Source organism: Zalophus californianus, chromosome 17 (assembly GCF_009762305.2).
Source record: "Zalophus californianus isolate mZalCal1 chromosome 17, mZalCal1.pri.v2, whole genome shotgun sequence".
NCBI lineage: Eukaryota > Metazoa > Chordata > Mammalia > Carnivora > Otariidae > Zalophus > Zalophus californianus.
In genome coordinates this window covers 56,373,945-56,401,753 of record NC_045611.1, presented here as the reverse complement: position 1 = coordinate 56,401,753, position 27,809 = coordinate 56,373,945, and the positions used below count along the sequence as shown (strand labels likewise).

Below are 27,809 nucleotides of genomic sequence, written 5' to 3'. Positions count from 1 at the left end.
GACATTGGGGAACCCTGTCTGTCTTCCTTCCTTCTGTAGGCTCAGCATCCAGCACAATGTCTGGTGCTTAAGTATACAAATAAATTTCGGATAATGAATGAACGAGTCACTCTCTGTGCCCGCTATGTTCCCTCCCCAGTACCTTCCTGGTACACAGCAGGCACTCAATAAACCCTTGTGGAATAATGAATGAGAAAGTGAATGAATGCCCACGTCCATTCCTTGTTACTTTGCCTTTCTGCAAGCCTTCTCTTTACCTTTCTGCCTCTTTACATAGGGCATATATATATAGTTTGTAGGTATAACTATATATTCGTGTGTTATGGGCCCCTCTCCAGGAGTTGGGCTGGGCTGGGAGTCCCTCCCTCCCCCCGCCCCGCCCCCACATGCACACAGCAAAACATTAAAAAGAAAACATCTCAAAACTGCAAAAAAACTCCACGGCCCTCCCCCCTCCCCCCAAAAAATAAAACACGACGCCCCCTCCCAACGGCCCCCTCCCTCGGGGGGGTCCCCGATCCGAGCGCGGGGCGCGGGGGAAGGCCAAGCAGTCTCCAGCGCGCTCGCGGGGAGGGAGGGGCGCCCCCGCCCCTCGGCAGCCTCGTTGCACGCGCGCCCGCGCACGCGCCCCGGACACGCCCCCTCGGCGCCCCCCGGCGCGCGCCCCTACACCGGCGTGGTTTTCCTGTTGAGCGTGTTGGTGTTGGAGGCGGCGGCCTCTTTGGCCAGGGTCCCGGGGGCAGGCGCGGCGGGCGCGGGCGGGGCGGGCGCGGGCGCGGCGGGCGGCCCGGTGACCGTGACCGTGACGCCACCGCCTGCCTCCTTGGGGAAGGCGTTGTGCAGCGTGAGGAAGCCGGGCGCCCCCCCGCGGTCCCGCTCGGCGCCCGCCCCGCCGCCGCCCGCGCCCGCTCCGCCGTACGCCCCGCCGCCGCCGCCGCCGCCGCCGCCGCCACCGCCGGCCCCCGCCAGCCCCGCGGCCACGCTGCCCTTAGACGGGTCGCGGCTGAGCGTGTACATGGAGATGTCCGTGGAGGCGAAGCCCGGGCCCCCGGCGCCGCCGGGAGACGCGTCCCGCGACGGCGACGGCTCGCTGGAGCGGGAGCTAGAGCGGGAGCGGCGGCGGTAGCGGAAGCGGTAACTGGGCAGACGGAGGATGGCCGAGGGGCCGCTCCCGCCACTGCCGCCCGCGCCCCCGCCGGCCTTGAGCAGGTCCGAGCGAGACTGGCAGTGCGCCTCGCGGCTGCGCTCGATGTAGATGTTGACGGCCAGCACGCCGATCACCTCGGCCAGGATGAACGACAGCCCGCCGAAGTAGAAGGACCAGCCATACGAGTAGTGGTTCTTCTTCTCCTCGTCCCGCTTCGGGCCCGGCTCGCCCGCGTTGGCCGAGATGTACACGATCACGCCGATGATGTTGCTCAGGCCTGGGCGGGGGACGGTCAGACGGGAGCCTGGAGGCCACCCCCGGCCCCGCCCCCGCCCCACCCCGCTGTCCCGCCGGGACAGTCAAGAGCCCAGTCCCAGATGCTCTAGCTCCTCCGGAGCGGGGGCCCAGGCCCCGCCCCGCGCTGGTCTAAGCTCCATCCCCGGATGGTCTAGGCCCCGCCCCAAACGATCTCTGTCCCATCCCCGGTGCTTTAAGCTCCTCCCGAGCTGACCTAGGCCACGCCCCACACTGGTCTAAGCTCCACCCCGGGTGGTCTAGGCCCCGCCCCAAAGCTCTAAACTCCTCCCGAGCTGGCCTAGGCCCCGCCCCACGCTGGTCTAAGCTCCACCCCCGGGTGGTCTAGGCACCGCCCCAAACGATCCTGTCCGGTTCCAGGTGGTCTAAACTTCCGAGCTGGCCCAGGCCCCGCCCCACGCCGGTCTAATCTCCACTCCTAAGTGGCATAAGCCCCGCCCCAAATGATCCCTGTCCCCTCTCAGGTGCTCTAAACTCCTCCCCAGCTGGCCCAGGCCCCGCACCGCCCTGGTCTAGGCTCCACCCCTGGGTGGTCTAGGCCCTGCCCCAAATGCTCCATGTCCCGGCCTGGATGGTCCCTGTCCCACCTCAAGCGGTCTAAATGCCTTCCGAGCTGGCCCAGGCCCCACCCCTTGCTGGTCTAAGCTCCACCCACGGGTGGAGGGCCCTAGGCCCCGCCCCCAAGTGCTCCGTGTCCCGCCCCGAGTGGTCCTTGTCCCGTCCCAGGTGGGGCCCTGCCCCCAAGAAAACCTAGTCTGGATCACGCCCCAGTGGTCCAGGCCCTGGCTGGCCCAGACCTAGTCACAGACGGTCTAAATTCCTTCCCAGTTGATCTAGGCCCCACCCCTAGAGGGTCGAAGCCCCACTCCCAGCTAGCTCCGGCCCCACCTCCACTAGTCTGGTCTAAACCTGGCCTCAGTTGGTCCAGACCCTGTTTGGTCTGGTCTAAACCCTGCCCGTGATGACGTAATCCCGGCCTGGGTTTCCGGGCCCTACCCTGACTAGTCTAACTCAATCCTTAACGTTATAAACCTGGGTTTTCTCCTGAGTCCTACACTCGTTTAAACTGTTAATATGGTAATTCCGCTCTGATTCTCTAGGCTCGGTCCCTTGTAGATCTAAACTCTTCCTTTCAGGATATCAATCCAGACTGGTTATCTAGTCTAGGCCCTCCCCTCGCTGGTCTAAAATTCGCTCTTACTGGATCAAGTCACCCTTCTACCCCAAGCCCCGCTTCCAACCCATCAAACCCTGCCCCCTGCGGGTCTAGACGCGGCTTCTCCACCTGTCACCCCCCCTTTCAGTCCTCTGGCTTAAAAGCAGATCTTGACCCATCCCCAAAGCACCCCCTGCTCTTTATGCTAAATCCTCCCCCTTCCCTGGATTCTGCCCCCTGGAATTTCCCAGCACTACTCATTTCACGTAGAAAAGCAGGGAAGCACCTGAGGGGGGGGGAGAGTGGGGAAACCTCACTCGAAGTTGGTCTAGATGGTTTCCCAGGACCAGCCTCTTCCTGGATCTACCGGGGTTCACGAGGCCCCGCCCCTTAAAACACGTTCCTCCCCTCCATCTGCCGCTCAGTTATCGGGAAGCCAGCCCCACCCCTCTAGTTTCAAGACCCCGATTGTCTCAAGGCCCCACCCCTCCCCCAAGCCCCGCCCCTTCCGCCTGCAGAACTGCGGGCTTTGGAACGTAAGCTCCCCGCATCCCTGATTACGCGCCAGACACCTGTCAGTGCTGGGCTTGTTCCCCCCAAAGACGGCGCGAAGGCGACACCTACCTTGCCCAGCGGGTGGCGATGGAGCTTAGAAAGAGCCTAGGAAGGCTCCAGGGCCCAGCAGGCGCGTGGGGCAGGGTGGCTTTGCAAACGCGCAGGCACATACACACACACGCCCACTCCCATACACACACATAACACACACAAGCGCCCGCGCAGGTGGCCGCCCAGCCGGCCGCCCCCTCCCTCTGCCTCTCACCTGCTGCCACGAACAGGATCCCTGCGCCCAGAATGATGTTCCTCTTGGACTTATAGACCCGGGAGGCCGCCACGCACACGCCCCCGAGCAGCAGTAGGATGGCGCTGAGGATGGGGAAGATGCTGGAGGCCCGGACGACTCCTGCGAGGGAGAGGAGAGGAGGGGAGAAGGGGTGGGAGCCTGGGCGTCAGGTGCGGCCCTTTGCGCCCCTCGCGCGCTGCGCTTCCTGCCCGCTTTCGTCTCCGCTCCTCTCGCTAGAAACCTCCAAGTCTCCCTCTCTGCCTGTGTTCTGGTCATTTCATTTTTTCTTTCATTCCCTCTCCTCTTTAAAATTTCTCTATTTTTCGGTCTGATCTCCTCTCCCGCCTTTTTTCTTCCTCCTTTTCGTTCTCCCTCGGCCTATTTTTCTTTCTCCTGGCACATTTTTTTTTCCTTTTTACTTCTCAAAATCACTCTCCCTCTCTGTTTTTCTCCGAACTTCTCTGTGGACCCTCCCTCTTTTTCCTTCTCCTTTGCATATTTCTTCCCTTTCTCTAGATCTGTCAAATCTCTTAATATCTTACCCACCCCCTTTCTGCCTGGTTTCATCTATCTCTCTGGGTTCCCCGCCCTTCCTCCCTCTGTGCCCCACCCCCTATCCTTCTGCCTGGCTCCGTCTATTGCTCTGGGCTTCGCTTGTGTGTGTGTGTGTGTCTGTCTGTCTGTCTATCCTTCTCCAGCTGCAGTCCTTTCCACCCACCCTCCAGACCCCAGCAAACGGATTTCGCGATTTCTGAGCCCCGCTGAGGCCGCAGCCAATCACAATTCAGGATTTGCCGCGTTCTCGGAGTAGCTACCAATCGCAGCACCGGCTTCCTCAGCCAGCTCGCGAGAGTGGCCCGTGCGCGCTGCAGGTCGCCTCAGTGGCCAATCCCAGCCCAGAAACCGACAACCAGTCACGGAGCAGTGTCGCCGCGAGCCCGGGCGGCAAGGCGGCCAATCACCTCCCGGGATCCCCCCCCCACCCCCTCAGCCCGCCCCAAGGTGAGAGGAGGGGGCGGGAGAGGGATCACTAAACCAATTGGGATCCAGAGGATCTCGACATCTGGATTTGGATTGGCCGGCAAGTTCGTCCCAGCGTGTCGATCTAAGTGCCGCTCCCCAGCGCCCCCCTCCGCGCTCCGGCCCCCGGCCCAGGCCCGGCAGTCCCTCCCACTCTGACTCAGACCCCCACGTACGGAGCAGATACTCCGCGCTGTCATGATCGTAGTCCGTGTCCTCCGGGAAATGGTTGATCTTCACGCAGACGCCTCTTTTCAACCCTGGAGGGGGATGGGGGGGTGATGGTGGGGGGGTGGAGCTTTAAGAGTTGGGAGAACCCCCGGTGAGAGAAGACCCCCCCCTCCTTCCCCAAACCCCTCCTCTCTCTGGGCCTATTGGGAGACAGGAAATCCTGGCTCCTGAGCCTATCAGCATTTGGGACAAACTCTAAACTTCGTCCTCGGTTTTCCCAGCAGTTAAAGAAAGAAAAAAGGAAAGGGGGGTGGGGGGGGACACCCATGCAACACTCACTAAAAGGCCTCAAAGACCTTTGCCCTGTAACCCGGGCTAGGACACTCAACCCCTCCGGCCTTCCGTTTTCCCCCCCGCTATGAGAAAGAAGGCACTGGCTTCGGCAACGTCAAGGCGCTCGGCAACTCTGCACTTGTCGCCGGGTCTGAAAATGCGTGGGAAAACGAAGGCGCGGACAGAAGGCGAGGACTACATTTCCCATGAGGCCCTATGAAGTCTTGAGTCCAACGGTGAGTGCGCAGCCCCACTGGACCATGGGAGTTGTAGTCTCTTCAGTTCTGCCTATAGGGCGAGGGCTTCCCAGTCTCTTACCTGGAATCCTCTGGAGGGAGATGGAGTGGCTGGAGCAAGTAGAGGCATGTGAGGAAGTATGCCTCTAGGCGTCATGCAGTCTCACCCCCTTCTTCCATCCCAGAATCCTCATCCTCACACCCTTTGTGGACCCATCTTCTCAACTTTGGGGACAGTTCCTATTCTACTACCTCTATCACCTAACTGGAGATTGATATGTAAATAAATATAAATACAGATACATTTAGTTTCCTCGATTCTCCAGGCTCCTTCCAACCTGCAGGCCTTTGCCCATGCTGTGGATTCCGTTCACATTCTTCACTGATGAAAAACTTAGCCTGCAAGGGGCAGCTCACAGGGTACCTGCTTGAGGAAGCTTGCCCTGTGTACGCGCGCGCGGGCACGCACACGCACACGCCTCCCACCAAAGTTGGGTCAGTTTCCCCCTCTAGGGTGGAATAGTTCCCTGCGGTACACCCCCCCCCCCTTTTTTTAGGCATGCATAGGGTTGCTTTATGAGCTTCTTCTTCCTCAGTAAGCTGGGAGCTCCTGCAGGGGGAAGACAGGGAGTCTGATTCCTCTGTGTGTCCCTAGCATCGCCTGGCACAAAGGAGGCCTCAACACATGGGTGTTGAATGAATGAATGAAATTATGAATGAATATAGGCATAGCAGAAGGGGAGATTGGAGGCAGAAGATGACAGGGAAAATAATGGGGATAAAGGAAAGGATTGGGAAGAAGGAATATAAGGCAGTGAGTAATTCCACTAACAGCTAACATTTGCTAAGTGCTTCCTAGGTGGATTAACTCATCTGGAGGTCCCAAGAGCCCCATGAAATAGATAATGTTATTGGTGTTGCGCAGTGGCCAAACGTTGGGAATTGGACTCACACTGCTCGATAATGAAACCCAACTCCATCATGTCCTGATTCTGTGACCTTGTTGGTGTTACTTAGGCCAATTTGCTTCAGTCCTTTCACCTATAAAAGGGGATAACAGGACCTACGTCGTGGGATTGTTGTGAGGATTGAATCCAGGTAAAGAGATTTAGCACTTTGCCTAGAACATAATTAAGTGCTCAGTTGATATCAGTCAATCTACCCATTGTCCAGATGAGGAAGCAGAGCCACAGAAAGGATTAATCAATTCACAGCTGATAGGTGGTGGAAGCAGAATTAAAGCACAGCAGTTTGCCCTACTGGCATATAAGGTTACGGGCTGTTCAGTTCACCACTAATCTTCCAAGCATCTAGAACAATGCCTAGCACTTAGTGCTTAATAAATATTTTTTTAAAGATTTTATTTATTTATTTATTTGAGAGAGAGAATGAGAGAGAGAAGAGGGTCAGAGGGAGAAGCAGACTCCCCGCCGAGCAGGGAGCCCGATGCGGGACTCGATCCCGGGACTCCAGGATCATGACCTGAGCCGAAGGCAGTCGCTCAACAACTGAGCCACTCAGGCGCCCCCTTAATAAATATTTTTATGAGAGTACGATTGAATGGGCCAAGGACATGAAAACGTGCTCGACATCACTAATCATTAGGGAAATACAAATCAAAACCACAATGAGATACCACCTCATACCCACCAGGATGGCTACTATTTTAAAAAAGCAAAACAGGGACACCTGGGTGGCTCAGTCAGTTAAGCGTCTGCCTTTGGCTCAGGTCATGATCCCAGGGTCCTGGGATCGAGTCCCGAGTCGGGTTCCCAGCTGAGCGGGGAGTCTGCTTCTCCCTCTCCCTCTGCCTGCCACTCTGCATACTTGTGCTCTGTCAGATAAATAAATAAAATCTTTAAAAAAAAAGCAAAACAGAAAATAACAAACACTGATGAGGATGTGGAGAAATTGGAACCCTTGTGCACTGTTGGTGGGGATGGAAAATGGTGCCAGCTGCTACCATTTTAAAAATTAATTAATTAAAAAATTTTTAATTAAAAACAGTGTTACTATATGCCCTGCAATTCCACTTCTGGGTATACACTCAAGAGAATTCAAAGCAGGGTCTCTAAGAAACATGTGTACACTCATTTTCATAGCAACATTATTCACAACATCCAAAAACAACCCAAGTGTCCACTGGTGAATGAACGGATAAGTAGAATGTGGTCTATACATACAATGGAGTATTATTCAGCCTTAAAAAGTAAGGGAATTCTGACTATGTGCTGCAACACGGATGAACTTTGAAGACATCATGCTTGAGTGAAGTAAGCCAGTCACAAAAATACAAATATTATATGATTCCACTTATATGGGGTGTCTAGAGGAGTCAAATTCATAGACAGAGGGTAGAGTGGTGCATGCCAGGGGCTGGCGGAAGGGCATGGGGAGTTTTTGTTTAATGGGGACAGTTTCATTTTGCAAGATGAGAAGAGTTCTGGAGAACGGCAGAATTGCGAGTGTACTTAACACTACCATATTGTACCCCTAAAAATGGTTAAGATGATAAATTTAATGTTATGTTTTGTTATATTTTACCACAATTTAAAAAAAAATGAATGAATGATTAATTATACACCTCTCAAGTGCAAACTTATCCATCAGCACATCCATCATGATGTGGTCGGTAAGACTGTGGGTTCAAGTTCTCTCCTTTCTTGAATGGGGTCACAGTACGTCTCTCAAAACAGTTATCATAATTAAATGAGGTTGAGCATGTAAAGCGCACGGCACACAGACCCTCTCAACAGATTAGCGATGACAGCAGTAATGATAACCAGTATGTACTGAGGGCTAACCACACACTGAGCACCTCTCCGAGCATGTGTCCGGTATTAATGCACTCAGTAATTATGACAAACCCTAGGGATACTGGACAATAATGACGTCCCTGCTTTATAGATGAGAAAACTGAGCATAGACTGAAAGAAGCTGCTTAGTCCCGTGTAGATGTTAATTTGGGGGGGGGGGGGCAGAGGAGATTAACCACAGCTGGGCTTCAGAGAGTGAGTATATTTAAGAGAGTGGAGCATATTCTCTGGACTCACGTGCCAGGATGGCCACTTCCCACCTGTGTGGCTTTTGGGACTTGAATGCTCTTGAGTCTCAGCTTCCTCATTTGGGAAATGAGGACAATGACATGACCTCATAGGGTTTGATAAGAGTTCAGTGAAACACAGAGTCAAGGGCAGAATACAGGGGCTATGCAACAGGCTTCTGCATATGATCTGACCTGACTGGGCTGAGCCAGGAGCTTTTTATGTGCAGGGATGGCAGTAATGTGTCCCTGGGTCTCCCCCGAGCTTGCCCAGCACAGACCGGGGTAGGCAGGAGTGAGGGGGTGGGGGTGCTGCAGTGAGGGTGAATGGGGAAGTGGGTTCCAGCCCGCTCTGCCCCTCACATGTTGGGTGACCGTGTGGCTGACTCACTTCCCTTGCTGGCCATCAGCTTCCTCCTCATACCACCGCCCCTGACACAATTGGGAGGATTTGGTGAGATAATAAGACATGCAAAGTGCTGAGCACAGGGGCTTTAGATAACCAGCTTGAATAAATGGAGCTGTGGGTCCAGGGTCTTGATTCCTGAGGAGGGGGCTACACCCACATGGATGCCACCAGCCCCAGGTGGCTCTTGGGCACTTGAAACGTGGCAATTGAGATGAGGTGTGAGCATAAAATACGCACCAAGTTTCAGTCTTAGTATGAAAAAAATGCATAATATTCCATCAATAATTTTTATATTACATATTAAAATGATAATATTTGGCTATGCTTGGTTAAATAAAAGATATTATTAGCCTTTATATTGATTTATTATAGTGTATAAATTCTATTTATTAAATTATATTCATTGAAACTTCTCCTTTTTCCTTATACGAATGTAGCTACTGGAAAAATTTAAATCCTATATGCAGCTTGTGTGATGTTTCTGTTGAGCAGTGCTGGGTAAGAGGCTGGGATTTCTGGGCTATCAAGGAAGATGGGGCTCAGGGCAGTCACCTGAACTCTGAATAATTAGAAGAACAGCAACAACAAAATATGAACGACATAATCTAGCCCTTACTCTGTGCCTGCTAGCCTTTGAAATGCCTTACAATTGCAGCTCATCGAACCCCTCCACAATCCCTGTGGGTCAGGGGCTATTGCAATTCCCACTCCTCGGAGGATGGAAACGAGGCACAGAGAGTTTCAATGTGTGGTCCGAGGTCACCCTGCTGTGCTCGGCAGACAGGAGGTAAACCAATCCCAGTCTTGTCCCAAAGTCTGTGTCTCAGCCACTCCATCTACTGCATCTGCCGGGGAGACTCACAGGGACATGGGGACGGAACCTGAAAATCCACAGGGATCCAGTGCCTTCAGGAGGCAATGGTCCAGGGGGCTCAGTTTCTACATTCCTGGGTCCCACATGGGCTGGAAGCTGGTGGATGCATTGCTTTGTTCTCCTAGGAAATAAAACAGACCTGGATTCAAATCCAGATTCGACTACCTATTAGTCATGTGACCTTGGGAGAGTCGCTTCACTTTCTCTGAGCCTTCGCTTCTATTTCTAGAAGGTGGAGATAACAGGGGTACCTATCGCACAGGGCTATTGTGAGCATCCTGTGGCACAAACACACCTTCATTTACACTCTCCTTGCAACATTTCCTTTGGCTTCTGGGATACCCACTTACCTCATTTTCCCTAAATCTCCGTGGCTCCTGCTTTCTGAGCTCCTTTTGCTGGCTTCTCTCATCTCTTTTTTCATAGTGGACTAGCTCAGGCTGCAGCCCTTCATCTAATTGTTTGGTATGTTTCTCTCTTCGCATTCTCTAGGTGACCTCATCCATCCATATGCAATGACCCCCCCCAATTTATATCTCCAGCCCAGACTATCCTCTGAACTCTGGCCTCATACATCATATCGCTCACAGCTTAGATCGGGGGGTCAGCAAACTACAACCCGTGGGCCAAACCCAGCCTGCCAAATCCAGCGAAGAATGGATTTTACATTTCCTAAGTGACTGAAAAAAAAAAAAAAATCAAAGGAGAGTGTTTTGTGGCACGTGAGAAAGATATGAAATTCAGATGTCGGTGTCCACATAGGAGTGTAACTGGAACACGGCCACGTTCATTCACTCACGTGTTGTCTTTGGTTGTTTTCAGGAGTGGCTGTGACAGGGACAGGTCCACAGAGCCTAAAATATTGACTGTATGGCATTTTGCCATGCCCCCCCCTTGTCCTAGGTGGTATCCCTAATAGGCATCCCAAATGTAACATGTCCAAAATGGAGCTCTTGATATCTCTGCTCACAATAAATTAGATCAGAGACAATAAAATAAATGAAATGAAACGCCCGCTGTACCATCCTCCAGGGGCCCCCTGCCTGCACCCCCACCCCCACCCCCTCCATGCTCAGGTGCTCAGGCCACAGCCCTGGGAGCAGTGACTCTCACCGGGGGCGAATTTATTCCCAGACCAGAGACAGTTGACAGTTTTGGTTGTCACGACGTGGGGACTGCTCCTGGCACGGAGGAGAGAAGGTGGACGCCAGGATGCTGTCGAGCCCCCCTGCAATGCGCAGGACGGCCCCCACAGCTCAGAACCATCCACGCCAAAGTGTCAACAGTGCTGAGGTTGAGAGATGCTGTTTTAGAGACACCCCGACCTCTCTCTCTGTCTCTCTCTCTCTCTCTCTCACCTCCCACAGCCACCCGGCCGGCAATGCCACAACCCCCACCGCCACTCTAGCTTTGGGACACGCTCTGAATTCAGATCACGTCTCCAACTCCACCCGCCCCCAGCCCAGACAAGCCTCGCCGGTCCTCCCTCCCTTCAGTCTCTCCCCAGCGGGCCAGAGCGCTCCTGCTCTGGTCTGCAATGTAAGCCAGCTCAGGAACTCTGGACGGGAAAGGCAAGTCATATTCCAGCACCTAGAACATGTGAAATCGGGGCCTGTTCTCTCTTGGATGGCATCTCCCACCACGTCCCCTCACTCACTCTGCCGGGGTCCAGGCACACAGGCTCCCACCTCAGGGCCTTCGCTGTGGCTCTTTCCCCCAGAGAGCCGTGTGGCTCCATCTCTCACTTCCTTCAGACCTCCACTCCGAGGTCACCTGCTCAGCGAAGCCCATCCTTGTCTCCTCACCTGCAACTTCACACGTGTGCCCTAACACATTCCCTCCTCTCCTCCGCGCTCCTCAGCACTTAGTGCCAGCGAACACCGTAAAGGTTTTGTTTACTTATCTTTCTTATTATTTGTCTCTCCCTCTTGAATAGAACACATACAAAAACAGGGATCTTCTGTTTTTCGCTGCCATCGCCCCGCGATCAAGAACAGTGCCTGGCGCATAGTATAAACCCAATAAATATTGGTCGGATGGATGGGTGGATGGAGGGAGGGATGGAGGGAGGGAGGGAGGGAGGGAGGGAGGGAGGGAGGGAGAGAGGGAGGGATGGAGGGAGGGAGGGAGGGAGGGAGGGAGGGAGGGAGGGAGGGAGGGATGGAGGGAGGGAGGGAGGGAGGGAGGGAGGGATGGAGGGAGGGATGGAGGGATGGAGGGAGGGAGGGAGGGATGGAGGGAGGGAGGGAGGGATGGAGGGAGGGAGGGAGGGAGGGAGGGAGGGAGGGAGGGAGGGATGGAGGGAGGGATGGAGGGATGGAGGGAGGGAGGGAGGGATGGAGGGAGGGAGGGAGGGATGGAGGGAGGGAGGGAGGGAGGGAGGGAGGGAGGGAGGGAGGGAGGAAGGGAGGGAGGGAGGGAGGGAGGGATGGAGGGAGGGAGGGAGGGAGGGAGGGAGGGATGGAGGGATGGAGGGAGGGAGGGAGGGATGGAGGGAGGGAGGGAGGGAGGGAGGGAGGGAGGGAGGGAGGGAGGGATGGAGGGAGGGAGGGAGGGATGGAGGGAGGGAGGGAGGGAGGGAGGGAGGGAGGGAGGGAGGGAGGAAGGGAGGGAGGGAGGGATGGAGGGATGGAGGGAGGGATGGAGGGAGGGAGGGAGGGAGGGAGGGATGGAGGGAGGGAGGGAGGGATGGAGGGAGGGAGGGAGGGAGGGAGGGAGGGAGGGATGGAGGGAGGGATGGAGGGATGGAGGGAGGGAGGGAGGGAGGGATGGAGGGAGGGAGGGAGGGATGGAGGGAGGGAGGGAGGGAGGGAGGGATGGAGGGAGGGAGGGAGGGAGGGAGGGAGGGAGGGAGGGAGGGAGGGAGGGATGGAGGGAGGGAGGGAGGGAGGGAGGGAGGGAGGGAGGGAGGGATGGAGGGAGGGATGGAGGGATGGAGGGAGGGAGGGAGGGATGGAGGGAGGGAGGGAGGGATGGAGGGAGGGAGGGAGGGAGGGAGGGAGGGAGGGAGGGAGGAAGGGAGGGAGGGAGGGAGGGAGGGATGGAGGGAGGGAGGGAGGGAGGGAGGGAGGGAGGGAGGGATGGAGGGATGGAGGGAGGGAGGGAGGGATGGAGGGAGGGAGGGATGGAGGGAGGGATGGAGGGAGGGAGGGAGGGAGGGAGGGATGGAGGGAGGGAGGGATGGAGGGAGGGAGGGAGGGAGGGAGGGAAGGAAGGATGGAGGGAGGGAGGGATGGAGGGAGGGATGGAGGGAGGGAGGGAAGGAGGGATGGAGGGAGGGATGGAGGGAGGGAGGGAGGGAGGGAGGGAGGGAGGGAGGGAGGGAGGGATGGATGGAGGGAGGGAGGGATGGAGGGGAGGGATGGAGGGAGGGAGGGAGGGAGGGAAGGAGGGATGGAGGGAGGGAGGGAGGGAGGGAGGGGGGAGGGATGGAGGGAGGGAGGGAGGGAGGGAGGGATGGAGGGATGGAGGGAGGGAGGGATGGAGGGATGGATGGAGGGAGGGATGGAGGGATGGAGGGAGGGAGGGATGGAGGGAGGGATGGAGGGAGGGAGGGAGGGAGGGATGGAGGGATGGAGGGAGGGAGGGAGGGAGGGAGGGAGGGATGGAGGGATGGAGGGAGGGAGGGATGGAGGGAGGGATGGAGGGAGGGAGGGAGGGAGGGATGGAGGGATGGAGGGAGGGAGGGAGGGAGGGAGGGAGGGGGGGAGGGATGGAGGGAGGGAGGGAGGGAGGGAGGGATGGAGGGATGGAGGGAGGGAGGGATGGAGGGAGGGAAGGAGGGAGGGAGGGAGGGAGGGAGGGAGGGAGGGAGGGAGGGATGGAGGGATGGAGGGAGGGAGGGATGGAGGGAGGGAAGGAGGGAGGGAGGGAGGGAGGGAGGGAGGGAGGGGGGGGAGGGATGGCATTCTTATTATATGCTGTACTCTGTCCTAGGGGTTCAGGATGCAAGACCCCACACGCGGCTGGTACCTGGTTCTTGGTCAGGCCAGTGAAAGGACATGGACTCGAATGTCCACAGGAGGAAGGAAGTACCATAGTGAGAGAGTGGACAGGTGTGAGGCGATAGGGAGCAGAGGCGACTGTGGGGACCCACAGGCCGCGTGCCTGATCTGAAGGAGCAGCTGCTGCTTGGACGGGCCGATCGTGGCCACTGCAGGAGGAGGCCCTGCGTTGTCAGATCTTCCACTAGTTCAAAAGAAGCCGGAAATCAGATTTTCAATGTGAAGTCTCCCTATTTTTAAATGTTGGCAACTGATTCGGATTTGGGTTTCAGTTTTAAACACTTGGCACACCAGACAAAGCATATCTGCACATCCCATCCTTCAGACCTGAGTTCTCTTGGCTCTGCCCCAATCACAGCTGGGCGACCTTGGGCAAGTGGCTTAACCTCTCTGAGCCCTGACAGGAGGGTGCACCTGCCTCACAGGATTAAATGAGACCATTGCACTCCTTGCTCACCATGAGTGCTCAGCAAAAGAGAGGAGGAAAGCATGGGAAAAGAGAGCGATAAGAAGTGGAGGGATCTTGGTCTTTTTGATGCTGGAGGCGAGGTTTGGGATTGTGTAGTTGCAGATGAGAGCTGTGAGGCTCAGGGAGGTGAAAAGAGAGCATTCACACGGGGACAGACGCACGGTGGGCCTGGGACCCAGGCGTCCTGCCTCCCGCCCCGGCGGCCCAGGGCTGTGCAAAGACACAGCAAAGCTGAGTGGGAGGGAGGAAGAGCTGGGGAGGGAGAGAGCGGCAGTGGGCTGGTGAGTGGAGGTGGAGGTGGAGGGCCCCAGCTAGGAGAAGGGCGGCAAGAGGGAGAGCAAGACCCAAGGACAGAGCAGAGACAGAGACTGGAAGAGGCGGTGGCCTTAGAGCCCAGAAGCGAGGTATTCAAGGAGGAGGAAGAGGTGAAGGAGATGTGAGTGGAGGGGAAATGAAGCAGAGGAGGCCTAGGGCCGGGATGGGAGGCTGACGGCGATCCTAACGGGGAGAGCCAAGCATGACTGGAGTCTACAGGAGGGAAGAGAGGAGAGGGTCATGAGCTCTGCCCAGAGGGGGGCCATGACCATGACGTCTGAGGGAGAAACAGCAGGAGAGGAGGAAGAAGGGGCAGGGGGAACGGTGGGGCCTGGGGTAGGGTGTCTGTGCAGAGAAGCTGAGCGGGGGCCTGGAGGAGCACAGACAGCCCCGGAGAGGAAGGGAGGGTCCAGGGGCAAAGGCGAGAGGGAAGAAGACTGAAGGCGGAGGGCGCCGTGGAGGGAGGAGGCAGAGGGGCCGATGGCAGCGGGCAGGAGGCGCCCAGGAGGCAGGACCAGGCGCCAGGGCCAGAGGGGAGGGGAGGGTGTGCGGGGCGGGGGGGGGGGGGATGCGGGAGGGGGCCGGCGTCCCAGGAGAGGTGACGGGGCGGGGGAGGGCGGGCAGCAGTGGGAAGCAGCCGGCGGAGAGGGGCCTGGAGTCTGGAGGGGAGGAGGGGCGCGAGGCAGGGGCCCCCCGCACCCTACCTTCCAGGCAGCAGATCCTCCAGAGCCCCGAGTGGGTGAGGCCGCCGGGGTCCTTCTTCTCAGAGGAGCCGCCGCCCCCGCGGTGGGGCTGCGCGTCGTCGCTGGCCGTGAGGTTGGTGGTGTTGCAGATGAAGGCGCGCGTGTACAGCCAGTAGTCCGTGCTGATGGCGATGGTCATGAGGCCGAAGGCAGCGAAGGCGCCCACCGTGGTCAGCAGCACCTGCACCCCCTTCTCGCACCAAAGGCCCCTCTCTTCGTTCCAGCGCTTCAGCGACTCCAGTTTGACCACGGGCAGCCGGGGGGCCGTGGGCCACCACCGGGGCAGCGGGGGCGGGGCCGTGCCGGCGGCTGGGGGGGGGCACAGCGCAGGCAGAATCGGGGGCCCGGGGCCGGCCGGGCTGGGCGGGGGCGGCGAGGAGGAGGCGCGGCCCCGGAGGGGGTCAGAGGGCGGCCATGGTCGCCGGCTGGTGGGGGGGCGGGGAGCAGAAAACGGATTAGTCCAGAAGGACAGAGCCGCCCCCACCCCACAAAGAACCCCCACTACTTCCTAGGTTGAAGAAACTCCTTCCACTCGGGTTCTCCCTGCCTCCCTTTCTCTGAAAAAGTCTCCCTCGGCCCAGGGCGGTCTTCCCACTAAATCCCACTGGGAAAAATCCCCCCCACGGTGCCTGACACAGTAGACACTCCTCCTGCGCCTTCCCGCTCCGCCCCCTGGTCCTCCAGTCTTCCCCACCGCGAAAGCCACCCCCCCACTCTGGCCCCAGGGCTTCCTCCTCCCAAGGAACCTACAAGATCCCCATCACCATTCTTATCTCTCTCAGTTCTGTGCCTCCCCCACCTCCCCTGCAAGTTTCACCTCCTCACCTACTATGTCCTGTACTCAAGAAACATAAATTTCTCAATCTCTCCTCAGCTAACAAAAATCTTCCCAAGGAATCCTGACTGTTTGCACAACTAAGAAGAACCACATGGTCACCACCACTACCACCCCCATCCCCCTACAGTCCCTTCTGGGTAGGAACCCCCTTCCCCACTCAGACCCCTATGTCTCTGGACCCCTATGGTTCTGAACCTCAAACGCACTGTGAAATCACCAAAGGACCTTAGAGATCAGGATACCTGGTCTTTAGGATACCCACCTGAGCCCCACCTGAGCCCCACCTGAGCCCCATCAGAGAAATCCTGATTTCAGTGATCTGGGCTGTAGCCCCAGAGCATCTAGGTTTTTGGAAGTTCCCTGGGGGATTCTAATGGGCAACCAACACGTCCGACCCTCTGGTTTAGAAGAATGCCCCCATCTCCCTCATGCTCACTCTACAGCACCCACTGTCTCCCTTGGACCAACCCCAATCCCCTACTACATCTTGGACTCAAGCAAAATCCCCCACCCTCTGCTTTGCTTAAAAAAGTCTTCCAAATCTGGCCCCCACTGTCTCTACAACTTAGGCAAACTCATCATAGCCATCACTTTCTCCTCCTCCATTAAGAAAAATTTCCTCCATGAGCTCCACGGAGGAGCTACTCACAGGAATCCCTTCCCCCAGACCCACATTTCCTCTCCATTCAGAAATCTCCCGATGTTTGATCCAAATTCCCACTGCAGTCCAGGGAGAACCCCCCACTCTGCCCAGCATCTCTCCCACCCCGTTCCTCTGCCCTTCCATCATCTCCCACTGCCTCCAAATCCCCTGACGGGAGCCCTGGTTCCCTGTTGTCTTCATCACACTGATGAACCCCCCAACTCCAGATCTCCCCAACTCACTTGGACCTCCCACTCTCTTCAACTTACAAGAACCCCCCCTCCCCCATAACCTGACTTCTCTTACACCACCAAGAACCCTCTTCCTCCACCAACATCTCCTCTACTCAGGAAAACTCCCTTCAGGAGCCCCCACCAACTTCCTTTCTTGGGAACCCCCCAGCTCCCCTTACTCTTTCACCTGTGCAGGAACATGCTCCGCAGCCCTTCTTACTTCTAAATGTAAATGGAGCCCCCCCCCATAGGCAGTGCCCCTCAGAAAAATTTCATCCGCGAGGCTACAAACTCTCTATTAGTTGGGAATAATTCCCCACTCAGCAACCCCCCGCCCCCGCCCCCGGTCTGCTCATTTCCCTCTTCCTCAGCATGCCCACCACCACACCCCCAGCCCTTCCTTCTCCACCCCAACCCTCCTTCCAGGCACAGGACCCCTACCTGCTTCCACCACTCACTGTTTCCTAGACTTCTTTCCCAAACCCCCTGTTAAGGTTCAGAGCCTGGAAGCCAACAGGATACCCACCCCACCCCCCCACCCCCCCACCCCCGTCCTGGTACCAGGGTGACCTTGGCCTTTTCCACCCCCATCAGCTGGCCCTGCCTGGGTCTGCTCCTAGGAGGGGCTGCTGAGAAAGGTTGTCTATGGGGGGTGTCTCCATGGCAACTGGGCCTAGTGCCCCACACATGTGTTCCCTCCCCCACCTCCACTAGCCTGCCCACACGCAGCCCCTACCCATCCCCATTCATCAGCCCACTGGACACTGATATCCCCCAGCCCCTGTCCTCAGTTCTGGCCCCTTCTTCTTTCCTCTCCAGACAAACGCCGAGTTTCCTCATCTCCTGGCTTCTTCTCCCCCATCTGTACCCCTCACCACCAGCACCACCACCTCCACTGTCCTAGCAAATCTCTGCTTCCACCCCGGGGTGAGCCCATGACCCCGAGGTGTACCCCTCCCCCTGCTGGGCCCCCACAACCAAAAATAAGCAGGGGATGGAAACGGGGTAAGTGAGGGAAATTCTCCATCAAAAAAAGATTTGAAGATCTTTTCATTTTGTCAATTTGAGGGGCAATCTGTTTGGTTTTAGGGACTCTTTCCTTTAGTCCATCTGTCAGCGGCAGCAAAAGAGGAGGGAGCAGGGGACCCCCAATCCTAAAGCTTCCGGATACGAGAGGGGTCACCAGCCCTTCTCCCTCTGAAGGGGCTGGCCTCTTCCTCCAGAATTAGGGGGGTCACAGAACCTTCCTTCTACACCCACCCACCTCCGATTAATAAAAAGATCTGTCTCACCTCTGTTAACGATAGGTCAACTCTCCGATGCACTGGGGAGGGGACGATGAGCCCCCCTGTCTGCACCCCCCCAGAAAAACCCTTGTGGCTCCCAGTTCTCACTGCTCCCCCTCCCCCAGCAGCGAGGGACCCAGGCGTCCGACCTGGTTGGGGGGTGGAGATGAGGAGGCGTATGGGGAATGAGGGTGTTGAGGTGGGAGGGGAGGCTGAGGGGCAGCTCTGAGCCCGGGCCCCAAGGGAGTGGGGGTCGGAGTGAAAAAAAAAAAAGGTGAGGAGACAATTTGGTTCTCGTGTCGCTGGGTAAAGTGCGGAGCTGGAGGACGAGAGAGAGAGGGAGGAGGGAGGGAGGGGGAGGGGAGCCGCTGAGGATGGGGGAGCCACGGAGAGGAGGTGGGGGAGGGAAAGGGTTGGGGGGCAGGGTCTGGGTGGCAGAAGGAAGCTGAGGAAAAAGAGAGAGAGGGACCCAGAGAGGGAGGGAGAGAGACAGAGAGAGACAGGGAGAAGCGGAAAAAGAGGAACCCAGAGACTGTGAAACAGAAATGGGGGAGGGAGAAATTTGGGGGAGGCAGCGGCTGGTAGCAGAAGGAAGTTGGAGAGACACACACACAGAGAAATATCCAGAGAGAGAAGGGGACGGAGACAGAGACACAAAGAGAGAAACCAAGAGACTGGGGGACAGATGGGGGATGGGGTAAGGGAGAGGTTGGGGGGTCAGAATGGGATAACAGAAGGAAAGAAGAGACAGGGACAGAGTCGTCCAGAGAGGGGGAGGAGAGACAGATGGGGAGAGACAGACAGAGACCGAGGGTTGGGAGAGGAGAGAAAGGGAGAAAGGGAGAGAGAAATGGGGGGTGGGGGGCAAGGTCTTAATGGAGAGAAGGATGCTTCAGAGAGAGAGAGAAAGATGGAGAGAGAGGGAACGGACAAGAGAGTAAATAATAAGAGAAATTTAGGGGAGAAGGCTCTGAGTGGCAGAAGGTGGCTGGACACGGAAAAGCAGGTGCAGAAGGAGAGAGAGAGACCCAAAGAGAGAGAGAGGTGGAGAGCGCTTGACTGGGAGAGACCCCGGGAACGAGACACAGAGAGACACTGAGGAGGCATCAGAAGGAAGCTGGAGGAAAACAGGAGAGGGGCCAGGCTCCGATGGATGAAGGAGGTCAGAGATCGAGGGCACCCGCGCCCCCTCCCCCACCACATCCCTCACCCCTGATCCCTACCCCCATCCCCATTTCAAAGCCACCACCCCACCCCCACTAGCCTCCATCTCTCCACAGCATCGCCTGCCGCCGCCGCCGCCTCTTCTTGTCGTCATAGCAACAGGATCCAGGCGCCCAGCCAAGGCTGGCTGCAGCGCCGGAAACGAGGGGAGGGCCTTTCCAAAAGGACCCCAGGAGCTGTCCCCTTCCCCCAAATCCAAGGGACAGCTCCACCTCCCCAGGCCTTCCAACCCACCCCACCCCACCCCCCCCGCAGCTGCCAAGGGCAAAGAGCCCCTGAGAATGAAATTCTCTTCTATTCAAGATACAAGGGTAGTAAGCCCTTAGTTTCACTGACATTTCATCTCCCCACCCCCCCACCCTACCCGTCACTTGCTCCAGGAGTTAGATCCAACCCCCCCCCCCGCCCCAAGATGGGAATGGGAGTGAGGGGGCAAACAGGAAGTGAGAAACTCGGGGGGAAATCGGTCTTGAACTCTGCCTGGGGCTGGGCGGGACAGCTCTGCAAGTTTGAAGAATGATTGCTGGAGTTCCAGAACTAGCCAGTGGGCAGGGGGTGGGACAACTCGAGGCAGAAAATCAGAGAGTCAGAAAGTTTGGTCTTGGATTCAAATCTCAGAGATGCCTGTAGCCAGTGTGTGACCTTGGACAAAACACTTCCTCCTTTCTAGACTCAGTTATAATGGAAACAAAAACTGCCTCCAATGTATGGAGAACGTGGATGAGAAAAGGTCTTTGCACACCGCTTTAGACAGGCAGTTATTTCAAGACTCTGTCCTCTGGCAAATGCTATCCAAAACCCAAAAGCTAGCCATGACCATAGACTTGGGCTAGGGAGTTTGCATGCTTCGATGTCTCGTGGAATTCTTACAGAATCCTTGCGACGTGGGCACTGACGTTCCCACATTACAGATGAGCAAACTGAGGCTCGGAGATGTATCGCAATGTACCTAATAAAGGCATAGTTGGAATAAAAGGCAGAGTTGGAGATGAAGCAGCCTCTTTGTGGGGCTTGACAGGGGCGGACAGCAATAGGGGAACTTCAAAGCCACTTATCATGCCATTTTGGGGTCAGCTCCTCCCTTCTGGGGACTGGCAGAGACAGAGAAAACCTGTATTCCCCACACATCCAATCCCCTCCCCCTGGAGGAGCCATATCCTTCTGTACCCAGCATCTCTCATTTCCACTTGGAGTTTCTAGAGGTCAGTTTACTTAATTCTCACCATGGCCATGGGGGAAAGGAGTTTAGAAAAGCATTCTGACACCCCTTGTTTGGAAGCAAAGAAACACCAGCCTCAAGGGAAGGGGCCTGAAATTCATTCATTTGAGAACTATTTATCCTGGCTCTGCTCTTTTGCCAGGGAGAGGGACGCAGCTGTGAACAGTAATGGTCACCGATATAAATTGAGTGCCGAATATTACAGACTCGAAGTCATTTACAGGCATTGCCTCGGTCTTCGGCTTCTGTTATTAGCCCCCATTTCAAAGATGTGGAGACTGAGACCGAGAGAGGTAAGCCCATTACCAAGGTAGGAAGTGGTTGCAATCAGAGCCGAGGCTTCAGTTCCCAGAGCCTGTGCTGTCTTCTAAACTGCCTCTGCTAAAAATAAACAACAAAAACAGAAACTTTCAAAGGGTGAAAACAACTATGAAGCTAATAAAACAAGCAAGGGTTTCTAAACCTTAGAACTAGTGATCCTCAAGGGGCAGTTCTCTGTGGCGGGGACCACCCTGCGCCAGATGCCAGTAGCAAGGGGTTATAATAAAAAAGAATTTGGTCTGTCCCACCTCAAATCCTGTTCCTTTTTGGAAAAGCCTCTTAACGTTTTTAGCTGTTTCTTCTTTTACTTGCCTTTCCATCTGTAAATAATAATTATCTTCTGGATGTGTCAGCCTTATACATTATAGATTCTTTTTCTCTGATAGATAAGGTTTTAACTCCTGTTGACCTCACTTTTCCCCTCCCTTCTTCCCCGTGTAAATAGTTTTAGTTCTTCTGTTGGTTCATTTTGTGGCAGGAAGCGATAGACTTTACATCGTGATTGCTTGTTTCAGAGGGCGTATATCTGGTTTCTTTTTAGCAGCTTTATTGAGATAGAATCCACATACCAATACAATTCACCCATGGAAAGTGTACCACTCAATGGCTTTTAGCTATAATCACAGAACAGGGCAACCATCGAGTTTAGATCCATTTCAGAGCATTCTTGTTAGCCTGCAGAGATACCACCCACCCTTTAGCCAGCCATCATCCCCCACCACCCCCCACACTCTGCCCTAGCCCCAGACAATCACTAATCTACTTTCTGTCTGTGTAGATTTGCCTATCCTGGACATTTCATATGAATGGAGTCATACAATATGTGTTTATTTGCGTCTAGCTTCTTTCTACTGAGCATAATGTTTTCCAGGTTCATCCATGTTGTGATATGTGTCATTATTTCACTTCTTATTACTGATGAATATCATTCCGTTGTATGGATATATTACATGTTACTTATCCATTGGATATTCGGGTCATTTCCCCATTTTGGCTATTGTACATAATACTGCCATGAACATCTGTGTTCAAGTTTTTGCGTTGGGCACATGTTTGGGTTTTTTAAAAAAAGATTTTATTTTATTTTTTTAAAGGATTTATTTTTATTTTTTATTTTTTACAATTTTATTTATTTATTTATTTATTTATTATTATTTATTTTTTATTATTTATTTATTAGAGAGAGCATGGGGGGGCGCAGAGGGAGAGGGAGAAGCAAATTCCTTCCCACTGAGCAGGGAGTCTGAGGAGGGGCTGGATCCCAGGACCCTGGGACCATAACCTGAGCCAAAGGCAGACACTTAACTGACTGAGCCACCCAGGCGGCCCCAAAGATTTTATTTTTTAAAAGTAATCTCTACACCCAACATGGGGCTCAAACTCGCAACCCTGAGATCAAGAGTTGCATGCTCCACCAACTGAACCAGCCAGGCAACACAGACATAAGTTTTCACATCTCTTGGGCATATACCTAGGAGTGGCATTTCTGGATCCTATGTTTATCCCTTTGAGAACTGAGATAGCATCTCTGAACTTTGTGTTGTAGGGTAGAAATGTTAGACCCACTGATCAACCCTTCAGTTCATGGAAGGACGCTTCAGGAGGGTGTCACAGAATGTTCCGGTTATGGCCCCTTTCAGATCTCATTCCTATATTCGCTCATGAATTCATGTCACATTATCCAAGGTCTCAGGGCGCTTGGGTGGCTCAGTCATTGAGCATCTGCCTTGGGCTCAGGTCATGATCCCAGAGTCCTGGGATCGTGCCTTACATCGGGCTCCCTCCTTGGCCGGAGGCCTGCTTCTCCCTCTCCCACTCCCCCTGCTTGTGTTCCCTCTCTCGCTGTCTCTCTCTGTGGGATAAATAAATAAAATCTTAAAAAAAAAAAAAAAAAACATTATCCAAGGTCTCCCATGGGTTTGACCCAGAGATCTAGAGGCTGTAGAATCAGAGATAAGTCTGCTAAGCCCCTAGGCTCAAGAAGGTCCTCTGCCCTTACTTCCCCTGATCCCATGTGGTCTGCAGAACTCTAAAATGACCCCCCATATTCTCCCCCCAGCATACACACCCTTTAGAATTGCCTCCCCTTGAGTATGGGCAAGCTTGTGAATAGGGTCAAGTGTCATTCCCATGATTAGATTACACGATATGGCAAGGTGAAGGGATTTTGCACATGTAATTAAGGTCTCTAATCAACTGACTTATAGTTAATCCTGGGTGGGCCTACCGTAATCAGGTAATCTCTTCATAAAGGGTCCAGAAGTGGCAGAGATTCAGAGCAAGCAATTCTCCTGCTGTCCTAGGTCAGAGAGGGCCACGTGGTGAAGACCCGAGGATGGCATCCACTAGCAAGAACACAGGAACAACCTCAGCTGTACGATCACACGGAAATGATCGCTCTCTCCTGAGGGAGCTTGGGAATGGACCTCTCCCTAATCGAACTTCCAGATGAGGATGCGGCCAGCCGGCATCTTGATTGCAGCCTTGGGAAGCCCCGAGTGGAGGACCCCGTGCGCTGTACTGGCGTCCTGAGCCACTGAAAGTGTGAGATAATAAATACATGCTGCTTTTAAACCGTTTGTGGTCCTTTGTTGCACGGCGGCCGATCACTAAGAGACCCTGTAAATCACACAGGGACAGCTCGCCAGTGGTACATTGATGCCACCTCTCCATGTCTCCCTCTCCCCCACTCCCACAACCAGGCAGTCGGTCCCCATGGGCGGGCCCCTCTCCCTCCTGGATCCCTCTCCTCTCTACCCCCTTCTCTCTGTCCTGCACTTGTCTGGACCGTCCCACCAGCTGATGGATGCCACCGGTCTCCCTCCAGCCCGATTTTCACAGCCCCTAGAGACTCTCTAACGCTCAGAGCGGACCCTTTCCCTCCTCTGCTCAAGATTCTCTTAGGGCTCCCTATTGCCCTCAGGAGAAAATACAAGCTCTTGATCGATGTCCTTTGCCAAGAGCACCAGTCTTGTCTTATGCCATCCCCACAGCGGCCTCCTGCAGACTGGAGTGGTTTTCCCCACTCTGCTCAGCTCCTTCACACTTCTGAGGTTCCTGAGTGTGGCTCCCTCACCTGGAACCCCTTCCACCTCGTCCATCTCTTGGAATCTTCTTCCATCTCCCACATGAAGACTCAACTGAAATGCTCCCTCCTCTGGGAAGCCTTCCCTGAACTCCCAAGGCTGCATCAGAGGATATAGCTGCAAGCTGCATCCCCCAAGCCCCGTCGTGCCCCCACTGGGGCAGGGTGACTACCCTGCACTGTGGTTGGCATGTCAACCTGTCCCCCGCAGCAGAGTGGGGGCTGGTTCACTTCGTTATCCCCATAGTGCCCAGTTTGGGTTAATAGGAAGCCTCGATCTGCAGGTGCCGAATGGACGGACGGAGAGATGGATGGCGGAAGGAGTGAGACTCGGAGAACAAGTGGGTACATGTTCTAGGGTCCTCGGGCAGCCAATTACAACCTCCCATCCCTGTCCAACCGCTCTCCCGCCTCATATCCTGCGTGTGCGTTCTCCCTCCCAGGTGCTTGAGTGTGTCTCGTCAACAACAGCTGGGGCCTTTGTGTTTTCTCAAGAGGAACAGAGTGGTGGTGGCGTGTTTTCCCGCTGCACCAGGAAGAGAAGATCAGCGTTTCTAAAATGTCCTCATTCAGGGTGAAGTGGAAATATTCCAGCGCTGAGGAATCAGGTGGCCTGAGTTCCAGTCCTTGCTTTTCCTTGCCTCCCTAAGGGACCCCAGAACCAAACACTTGTGCTCTGGGCACTTTGTCCTCCTGTCTGTAGAGGGGATGAGGAGGGGGTGTGGGTAGTGATCTTGCTGCAGACGGGATGTCCTGGGACGATGATTCAAAGTTACACATCCAAGGAATTGTGGCAGGGTTTTGGGGGTGTCTGTGAAGCTCTGGAAATTGCCTATGAAATTTTGTGAATATGGGTACTCTTTTCTGGAGGTCTATAGCTTTTATTCGGTTCTTGGAGGGACCCCTGATACCCTATGAGTTAAGATTCACTGCCTATTGACAGATTTAACCAAATCCCATTTGTGTCAGTAAAAACTTAAAAAAAAAAAAAAAGCAAGAGAGAGTACGTGAATTCAAAGATATTGTTTAAGGCAGGTTTCCTCAACCTGAGCACCAGTCACATCTTGGACCAGATCATTCTTTGTGGTGGGTGTCATCCTGTGCATCAGAGAGCATTCGGTAACCTCCCTGGCTTCCACTCACCAGAGGACAACAGCAGCCCCTCCCAAACTGTGACACCCAAAAATGTCCCCCCCGGGGCATAATCAAAAATGATAACAATCATTCCGTCTGGGAAATGAGGCTGGGGTTGGGATCAGTGAGAAGATGAAAGGCACTTTTTTCTTTTGGTCCTTCTCTGCTGCTTACATTTGAAATTCATGACTAGGCATTAAACTTATAATAAAAATGAGTTTATTGCTAAAATAAGTTACCTCCATTCAAGGGACACACACAGCTGTTGAATAAAATGAGGTGGATCTCTACATCTGACATGCTTCTGCCTCCATAACAAACAACAGCAATGATTAACACGTTTGGTCTCAGGACCCCTCTACACGCTTAAAAATTACAGGGGACCCCAAAAGCATTTGTTTCTGCGTGTTATGTCTATTGATATGTAACATATTCAAAATTCAAACAGAGGAGACTTAATCTGTACTAAACTCAGGAAAATAATAAACTCATTGAATGTTTACATAGACAACTTATTTTGGTGAAAAATAAATGTATTTTCCCAAACACACACAAAAATGTAGTGGTGTTGGCCAATATTTTTGAGAATCTATTCAATGTTTGTGCTACTAGAAGAAAGCAGGGTTCTCATATCTGCTTCTGCATTCAATCTCTTGTGGTACCACCCATCATGAAGCCACAAAAAGACTCTAGACCCTATACGCTCATGAGAGACTAAAAGTGAAAAAGGCAAACCATATCTTAGTATTCTTGTAAAGGTGGTTTTGACCTCATGGACCCTGTCAACAGGTTTCAGGGATGCCCCAGGGTCCCTGGGCCACACTTTGAGAGCCACGAACATGTGTATGTAGTATTATTCTGTAAATTAACTGACTGGGTAACACGGTGTAAGAATGATGATAGATGGGGGACGCCTGAGTGGCTCAGTCGGTTAAGCGGCTGCCTTCGGCCTGGGTCATGATCCCAGGGTCCTGCGATCGAGTCTCACATCGGGTTCCTTGCTCAGCAGGGAGCCTGCTTCTCCCTCTCTCCCTCTGCTTGTGCTCTCTCTGTCAAATAAATAAAATCTTAAAAAAAAAAAAAAAAAGAATGATGATAGAAGGGGCACCTGGCTGGCTCTGTTGGTAGAGCATGCAACTCTTAATCTCAGGGTCTTGAGTTCAAGCCGGAGACTTCTTAAATCAAAGAAAATGATGATAGGTAAATAGATGGAACTATGTGGCTTCAGCATACTCAGAGGTGTATAGCTTAGTGGTTAAGTGTGGTTGGTTCAGGAGATCCCCAGGATTCAAATCTTAGCTTGACCACTTACTAGCTGTGTGACCAGGAAAAGGTTAATTTATCTCTCTGCACCTCCAGGACCTCATTTATAAAAATGGGATGAATAGAAAAGCACCAGTTTCCCTGGGTTATTGAATGCAAAGTGGCTGGCACATAGGAACCCGTCGATAAATTATGCAATTAATTTATGCAAACTGTCGTTATTAAGCATCCTTGAAAAAAAACAATAAGGTAGTGTTATATAACGGATACTAGATATTCTCCATAATACATTGCCATGTGAAATTGGGAGGTGCAGAACTATGTGTATATGATGATAAATGCTGTGTCCAATATACATGTATGAGCTACATATTCACCTGTGTGGATTTAAACACACATGTATATACTTCAATATGCAACTAGATTCTTGAAATTGTACATGGTATGATAAAAATACCTCAGGGTGTGGGGGACTTCTGGATGTCAAAAGTTCAGAAGGACTGACTTTTCACAGCATTTTTTTTAAAGATAAACAAATTTTTAATCTTTAAGATCCCATTCCATTTTCAAAATGTAAAAAACAGAACAACAACCAAAAAAAACCCCACAAAAACTTGGTTGGTTCTTTTTTTAAAAATAACATAAGCTTTAGGACATTAGGTTGTTAAGTTCTGGACAAAATGAGCAAATGTCCAGCAAACGTCCAGCACTTGCACCAAAACTGCCCTTTCTGCAGGCAAGACAGACAGCACCAGTCAGCCCAATCAACGGGGACATTCCCACGGAGCAGATAGATACTCAAAATCCCTCTCCACACCATGCTCCAGGAAGCCAGTAGGAATCGATTCGTCTTGACAAAGGAGCTGAAACATCTTTGCCATCCCAGATCTCAAGCATGACCTCCAGAAATTCCTGAAACCATTGGAAATGACTCAGAATATTTCCCTCAGGGAGTCTGATCCTGCTGAATCTTATTCTTCCCTGCTAACCTGCCCCCATCACTCTCCCTGTTCCAGAGGGATTTGGAGTCCTTCTAGCTCACCCCCCCCTTTTTATAGAAAAAAGAAACTGAAGCCCCAGAGATTAAAAGACTTCTCAAGGTCACAGGATGAGTTTGCATCAAAGTCATGGGTGAAATAGAGTGGCTTGAGAGAGGAGGTTCTGGGACCAGGCAGGCCTGGGTGGAAATTCTCCTCTGCATCTTACCAGCTGGGTGATCTTATCTTCCCAAGTGCTAGTTTCTTCATCTACAAAATGGGGCTGTGTGCAATGCCTAGTTCCAGGAGGTTTGGGAGAATCCAATGAGCTAACACATGGAAAGTGCTCAGCGCAGTGTCTGACACCTAATGATAGCTTGGTGAATGTGGTCGTGATGGTGGGAGCTGTCCTGACCGCCTCCAAGAATCTAAGTCCCAACAGGGCGAAGAGCCAAAGGGCTAGCACTGCTTCCTTCTCAACACACTTCAAGAAGAAGCTTATTAAACATT

At 53.9% G+C, this 27,809-nt stretch overlaps 1 protein-coding gene and 1 long non-coding RNA gene across 2 annotated transcripts; one reads left to right on the top strand and one right to left on the bottom strand.

Annotated features, from left to right (window-relative positions):
- Positions 1 to 451: 451 nt before the first annotated feature.
- CACNG8 (calcium voltage-gated channel auxiliary subunit gamma 8) lies at positions 452 to 15,442 on the bottom strand. The gene is made up of 4 exons (XM_035725311.1): positions 15,038 to 15,442; positions 4,656 to 4,739; positions 3,439 to 3,579; positions 452 to 1,424 (listed from the first exon to the last, which is right to left on the bottom strand). The coding sequence occupies exons 1-4, from the start codon at positions 15,213 to 15,215 to the stop codon at positions 667 to 669; spliced, it is 1,161 nt and encodes a 386-aa protein (XP_035581204.1). The 5' UTR covers positions 15,216 to 15,442; the 3' UTR covers positions 452 to 666.
- Positions 15,443 to 18,798: 3,356 nt separating this feature from the next.
- LOC113935902 lies at positions 18,799 to 23,402 on the top strand. The gene is made up of 3 exons (XR_003524150.2): positions 18,799 to 19,238; positions 20,662 to 20,812; positions 23,144 to 23,402. It is a non-coding gene; the product is annotated as an uncharacterized LOC113935902 (long non-coding RNA).
- Positions 23,403 to 27,809: the final 4,407 nt, after the last annotated feature.